The 7784-nt window shown below is 32.5% G+C and overlaps 1 protein-coding gene across 1 annotated transcript; it reads left to right on the top strand.

Moving 5' to 3' along the window:
• Nucleotides 1–218: 218 nt before the first annotated feature.
• LOC109182669 (ethylene-responsive transcription factor ERF098-like) lies at nt 219–1213 on the top strand. The gene is made up of 2 exons (XM_019332819.1): nt 219–854; nt 1064–1213. Exon 1 carries the CDS (start codon nt 371–373, stop codon nt 842–844), a length of 474 nt encoding a protein of 157 aa, XP_019188364.1. The 5' UTR covers nt 219–370; the 3' UTR covers nt 845–854; nt 1064–1213.
• Nucleotides 1214–7784: the final 6571 nt, after the last annotated feature.

Raw genomic sequence — 7784 nt, 5'->3', positions numbered from 1 at the left:
CACTGGTGGGTGGCTGGTATAGTTCTTGATGTCCACGTCCATCCACTCAATCCAAATGCATGCATATTTGTCTTTTTCTTTTTATTATTTCATATATATATATATATATATATATATATATATATATATATATATATATATATATATATATATATATATATATATATATATATATATATATATATATATATATGCATGCACGCTTATATTAATCCCTTAAGTGCCCTGGAACTTTTCTTCCAGATTGAATTCATTCCTGGCATGCTAACCGCCAAAGGCGACCCTCTTTATCATATCTATATCTATATATATTAATATTCATATTTATATATAGTCAGCATCATCGTACTTAGATAGATCGAGGCCGGGAATGCGAAAGCGATCAGGCAACGTGAAAATGGAGAACGAGGAGAGGGTAAGAAGAGAGAACAAATACAGAGGGATTCGAAGACGGCCGTGGGGGAAGTACGCGGCGGAGATACGCGATCCCAACCGGAACGGAGCTCGTCTTTGGCTTGGCACGTTCGACACGGCGGAGGACGCGGCGCGTGCGTACGATCGTGCGGCGTATGCGTTCAGGGGCCACCAGGCCATTCTTAACTTCCCCAACGATGGCCATTACGCTAGCGGTGGTAATGTAGTGGCGGCGGCTCCGGGACCAAGCTCCTCTGGGTCTTACTCCACGCCACCGCCGCCATCGTCCCCGCCGCCTTCTTCTTCTTCTTCAGTTTATGTGCCTTCATTCTCAACGTCCGAGGATAAGATTATTGAATTTGAGTACTTGGATAACAATCTGCTTGAGGATCTGCTTGGGTCACAAGTCAACAAAAGATCAAAGCGATGAAGCTTAGCTCAGTTCGTGTCAGCATGGACAGTTCAATTGATTGAGTCTGCTTAGTTCGTGTCAGCATGGGCAGTTCAATTGATTGCAGATTGAGTCTCATTAGTAAAAGGGTAGCAAATAAATTTACATTTGTTATTTATTAAGTTGAAACTAGCTAAGAGAATGTGGGTTTTGAAGTAGAATTATATTGTTTGATTTGTTTGGTCTATGTGTTTGCTTCTTATTGTGTTGTAAATTCCAAGCATGTATTAATACATGTGAAACTTTCAGTATTATGGCATTATTATCCCACAAGAACGTCTGTACCCATGCATGTATACATGCATGAAGTTTTCACTATTATATTCAATCATTTTACAATTTGGTTTTGCAATCTATAATATATTTTTATTGCAAAAAATTGTTAGATAATAATAAAGCTAACATAAACTGAAATAAACTAGTAACCTGACTCGTTACAGCGGAAGCTTTAGGACCTTTGAACATTCCTAGCCATAGTTGTGGAAATTGCCTCTGGAATGGTAAACCTGTAGAAAGTGTTTTGTCTACCACTTCTCTCCCGAATACGTGATGGTGCGTGTCCTGAACTCGGGAGCTGTGGGAGGACTATTTTGCTTAGAAGCCTACATGTCATCAACATAGGCAGATATTCAGTTAAAACTTAACTGAATATCCTGAGTTGCATAACAGATTAAGTCACTAATTGACTCAATCTCCTACTTGCACCACAGCCACCCAATAATACAATATATTATAATATATTGTATTTAGGGAAAATACTTACATTCTCCCACTTGGTGCAAGTACTGGCACAACCTTCATTAAAGAACAAAATACAAGAACCATAGTAATACGTCATCTACTAATCAAGTGAGTAATATCTACTATGATCACATGTATTTAAATTCTCTAACTTAGGTTCTTTATGAACAAACCCTACGTTTATTCTTAGTCCCTTAATGGATGTTTCTCAAAGTATATTATGTGCACAACTGAAGGAAGAAACCATCCAAATTCACTGTATGATCTCCAAAATCTTAGAAGCATGCCTTAAGTAGAGATCTCTTAATGTTAGTATAATGCTAACTATATTCTATGACTTGTTTATAAGTTAACATAAACACTACCTCTAACGGCTAAGAGCTTGGAGTTGACACGTCTGTCACTCCCACTCATTAAGATAGCCCAAAAGATAGTCAAGTCACAGAAACATTCCAATGACATAAACCATAAGGTCTAAGTCAATAATTTGGAATCTTAAACATACACCAACTTCCCAAATAATCTCAAGGTCCCCCTCGAAATTAATTGAACATTACGAGTCTTACTTATAGGTCTTGCAAAATTGTTTTGAGCCTTACAAACCAAAAATGGCCCAGGATCAATTTTGAAGAAACTAAAGACTCTGTTAATTGCTAAAGAATTTATTAATTGGCAGTGCACCACAAGTTAAATGATTTCGTTCTAATAAATTCATTAATATTGTTACAACATTTTCATAAATATGTTGTACAACCAAACATTCAATGAAATGAACTTATGAATTATAAGAACAAAAATTAATTAATACTTGTGGAAACTTTTGGACTTATTGTTGGACGCACAACCCAATTTGGAATGTATGAAAACAACTAAATCCATCAGCTTTAGTGGAGTATCTTAATAATCTTTTCTAAATAATCACTCCCACTGATTAAGATATTCTTTAGCCAAATTAATGATATAACACTCATAATTGATTTGACCAACTAAATAATGAAGATATAATTCTCCACCATTAGTTGGGCATACTAAATAATCAATATTTGGTTCTAATTATAGTCCAACTAAATGAATAATTAATGAGGACATGATTCTCCACCATAGTTGGACATACTAAAATAATAAAATACGCCTTCCAAAACGAAGTTGGAATTCGGCTAAGAAGATATATTTTATTATTGGAATCCATAAGAGGTATATCATACCACGCAACTTACTATAGTTAGTCCAAATAACCAAGTAAGCTTCGTGAAAAATAATTAAATAAAAGGTGTATCTAAATTTTGGGAAGTGACTAAATACATGTTTTGTCAATGCAAACCACGAAACTTAGAATTATAATTGAACTAAATTTATAAATTCTAAGAAATTGAGATAAAGTTATTATCTAATGGGTTGATGAATTTATTGACATAAAACTTGCCTGTGGGCTAAAGTTTTAATTCTATTAAATTCAATTAAACACTTATGATAGTATTTTATCTCAATTACTAAATAGTTAGAAGAATCTAGTGACATAAAGCTTGCCTGTGGGCTAAAGCTCTACTCAATTAGACCCAACTGAAATTTTATGATGAAATAATTAGCAAATGAGTTGAAGAATCAAGTGACATAAAACTTGCCTGTGGGCTGAAGTTTTAATTCAATTAGATTCATTACAACCATTATGACAAAAAAACTTAAGAGATCATGTTCCTTATCTTAATCCCTGTGGGCAAATTAAGATATATGACCTAAAGTTTACATCATAAAATTAAGCTTCATGATAGAGATGAGAATTATTCATAAAGTAAGTAAAATTCTTTATTTCTATCATTACTGATAAAACTACTAAACTACATTCCGATACATAATTGCCTGTGGGCTAAATTATGATCATAGTTCAGTATTTCATCCTAATTAATCATACAAATATAACGAAATTGCCTGTGGGCTAAATTCCATCATATTACATACAATTAATCACAATTGATATGTCTAAAACTTTATATGACCCTAACATCTCAATATATAATTTTAACTGATTAAGGATGCTGTGGCTACTCCCCAACTAATTAAAATTATAAGATCACTAGACATTTATCAAATTTTATGTGACCCAACAACTCAATATATAATTTTAACTGATTATGGATGCTGTGGCTACTCCCCAACTAATTAAAATTATAGGACCACTAGGCATTTATCATTGCCATCTTTATGTGATTTGAACTTTAGACAATTTTTAGTAAATTAAAGATGCTGTGGCTACTCTTTAATTAATCTAAAAATTGTAATCACTTGGCAAAAGGGGAAGTTAAAGCCTAACAAACAAATTAAACCAACACATGATATACAATTATTAGGTATACTCCCAGGAAAGTTGGTCGAGACGAAGCTCGGTTAAATACCAACTCCTTAGACAGAGTAGCGTCGCAAGGGGACTAGTAGCAACAAGGCTTTTAAGCCAGGGCCATAGAACTAGTATTCCTCCCCAAGAAACTTCCCTAAGTCATGTGTTGTCATGTTTGAAGTAAAATCGTTTGGGAGATCTATACAATTGTAGATTCACTTATGGATAAGGCTTTAAATTGATGAACTAAATTAGCGGACTAAACGTGCTTAAATTCAGGCACTACCGCAGCTAAAGTTTTATGCATAGGTCCAACTTAATAAGGAACTAATATAATTCTATCCTAAAGTATGCATTTCTAAAGGCATAATAAAATTGCATAATTAAAAAAAATAGAATATTATGCCGTGGACAAGTATGCATAAAATCAAACATTAAACTCATATATTCTAAATAAATTGCATAAACCAAAACAATTTTAAATATGAGCAATAACCTCAAAGTATACAATTAATATTCAAAACTAGTATGATTTCTAACCAAAAGAAATCCAAAATTTGAATAATAATGTAATAGATATATACTTGAAAGGTTAAAAACTATAAGCCCACGTGAAAAAGTTTTAATTGCATAAAATTAAATTTGTGAGAAACAGGCTGAATTCATAAATATCAAGCCATAGTATATGTTTTATTCGTAAATAAAATCTCACAAATTCTAATTGCATAATTAAACTTAACATTATACACTTAATGTGATTAAAAGCATAAAACAATTTAAAGAGTATGAAAAACACTAAATGTGTATTCAATTATTCATACTTAACTAAATGTGGGCAATGACATCTAAAATCATAATTCAAATACTAAATAAATTATGTGATAGATTGCCAAGAAAACATGTTTCTGAATTGATTAAAAAGCACACTCCAAAACTCAATTAATAGTATTATTAATGGCATAAAATTGCAAATAAACCAAAAAGCAATAAATAGCCATAATAATATTATTATGTTAATTTGGAGACTAAATATGAAAAAAACAATAGTTAAAACTGTTAAACTTTAAAATATTTTTGGATATAACTTTAAAATGTAATAAAACTTAAGTCCGAAAATAAATGTCACATAAATCAATTTGGAAACAATTCATGACTTAATACCATAAAAATAATGTTATCATTAATTAAAATATTAATAGTAATAAGGAGCATTATAATCACTATGAACATTTTAATAATGACAAACATGGTAATACATATCTTAATGTTTCCATATTCTTAAGGATAAAATGTGACTAGTTCAAAATGGTTAACAGCTATAACAGTAGTTACCAATAATAATAAACTGTAATTAATGATTTGCGTACCTTAATGATGCAAACTGCATCTATCAATAGCACTAACAGCGATAGCGAAGAAAAACCTCCAAAATCTCCCATCTTCACGGAGTGTTTAATTGAATCGCCCAATGGTACACAACAGTTTATTGGTAAGAAAATGAAGTGACATGGGTAATCTTACCAATGTACCAAATATAGTAGATTACCATGAATTAATAATTATTATGAAAGATAATAAATGAGATTAGCCCCTAAACTTAATAACATTAATTAATAATAATTGCAATAAATGTAAAACTGTAATTAAGGGATGCTAAATATTAATCTCAATTTACCACATAATAATTAATCAAGACTGTAATGAGTCGGAGACTAAAATTAAGTTATAACCAAATTACCAATAATGTAAAGGCAACATAACTATGTACATTGCTTACCATTAAGAAAACAGAATATTATTGTTAAGGCCCCGAAAACTATTAATAGATTAAAAAACATAATTAACTTAAATAATAGTTATAATTCTTAATGGCCAAAACAATAATTATAAGTCTTAATGACTTCAAATGGTAATTGTAATCCTTAGATACTTAATGAACTCAAAATCAGACAATGATAATAATTATAGCACAAAATTGCTTAAGTCAGTCCCATAAACCTTTGTCCCAAGTTAATTATAACATGAATGATAAATGCTCTAATATGGAAATAGATCCAAACATTATATTATCACCAACGATAAATACCGTTAACAAAATACGGTAGTTAGTAATAATTGAAGCTTAATAAACATGTTATAATCAAAATAAAAAAGAATGTGCTACAATTATTATTATTAAAATATCAATCAAATAATAGTAGGATCCATACTGACCAAGATAGGTCCTAAATAGCTTGTTCAAAATAGGTTTTAAAGTCCTAAGTGAAAATTAGGACTAAAATATGCTCAAAATTAAATGAAAAAACCAAACAAACCGCCTTAATAGGCTATAATGTCCAAAATTAGCCTAAGGATCCAAAATTGAATGATATTTAATATAAAATCTATGAGTTAATAATATGCTATATCCAACTTTAATAAATGTTTTTCTAAATGTACAATTATAATAAAATAATTTAAAATATACAAAGCATGTTTGGATTTTGCAAATTAATATATTATTAACTCATAAATACTAAATAAATTACAATAATTCGAGCAATTTTAATATGCACATCAATATTAAATTAAAATTCAAGTAGCAAATTTAATACTTAATATTTGCTCAAAATTGAATAATAATTAAATTGTGACATAAATTACGGTAATTGAACTAATAGCGGCAATAATTCAATCACAAATAATGTCACAATTAATCTGAACAAAAATTTGAAAATTTTAATGCCAAAATTAAAGAATAACTAAAGGCCATTATTATTTCAAAATTAAGCAATTACTAACTAATTTGCCATTTGTCACAAATAATAAATAATATATAGTATTAATTAAGGTAATATAAATATGGCAATAATGAACCAAATAATCACCATTTACCAAAACTAATATATATATAAATATTAAATATAAGGCAAAAAGAATATATGGCAAATAAAAGATAATTGCTGCACTTTTAAAAGTAGCGTACCAGTTCCATCTGCTTCCAAAGAACTGCCGGGAAACCAGGGAAGAAGCCGCGACAATTGCTGAACTTTCGGCGTCCCATCTCATCGCCCAACACCCGTCGCCGACCTTAATAGCAGCGCGCAGATGAGGCAGCGGCAGACTGCAGCCAGCATCGCCTGAAGCAGGGGAGAGGCAGTGACGTCGCCGGAGAGTCCAACTCGCCTCTGCCGGCTCTCCTCAATGCAACGCCGGTCCGCCGATGCCGTGGTTCGCCGACGCCTCCATCTCTTGCGATGCCAAAACCCATGCCACGCCGACGGCCTTACGGGGAGGAGGAAGACAACCGGCGACAGCCTGCAGCACAGAACACCATCCTCCGCCGCCGTCCACGTATGCTGCGTAGCCGCTGCCAATGTTCTCCATGGCAACCAATGCCTCCCTCTTTTCACAAAACTGTCGCCGCCAACCATTCTGGATGATTGATGATCGGTCTCCCACCAACAGCACCCTATGGCGCTGCTTCATGCTACGCCGTCAATGGAGATCGCCGGAAAATCCGAAACACCGCCGATCATTTGGGGCCGTAATTGTGGGAAACAGAGACCAAAAACGGAATAAGAGCGATTCGCAATGGTTAGTTTCCAAAGAAAAAAATTTTCGATATCCAGGCCAAGAAGAAAAAAAAAAATTATTCTGAATGCCAAAATTAATAATTTTTCTTTTGTTTCAACAGCCCAAAAAACATACACTGTCATATGCTAGACAAACATTGAATTTCCTAAAATTGTTTTCCAGGAAACAAAAGAACAAATATATTTTTCAAAATATATATTTGGCACTAACTCGGGAGCTGTGGGAGGACTATTTTGCTTAGAAGCCTACATGCCATTAACATAGGCAGAT

This window comes from Ipomoea nil, unplaced genomic scaffold, assembly GCF_001879475.1.
Source record: "Ipomoea nil cultivar Tokyo-kokei standard unplaced genomic scaffold, Asagao_1.1 scaffold1074, whole genome shotgun sequence".
Taxonomy (NCBI): Eukaryota; Viridiplantae; Streptophyta; class Magnoliopsida; order Solanales; family Convolvulaceae; genus Ipomoea; species Ipomoea nil.
Note: the sequence above shows the minus strand (reverse complement) of the source record. Positions and strands in the feature narration are given on the sequence as shown.

Excerpts from the sequence above, each read along its gene's own strand:
- LOC109182669 (XM_019332819.1), top strand. The coding sequence starts at position 371 with ATGCGAAAGCGATCAGGCAACGTGAAAATGGAGAACGAGGAGAGGGTA.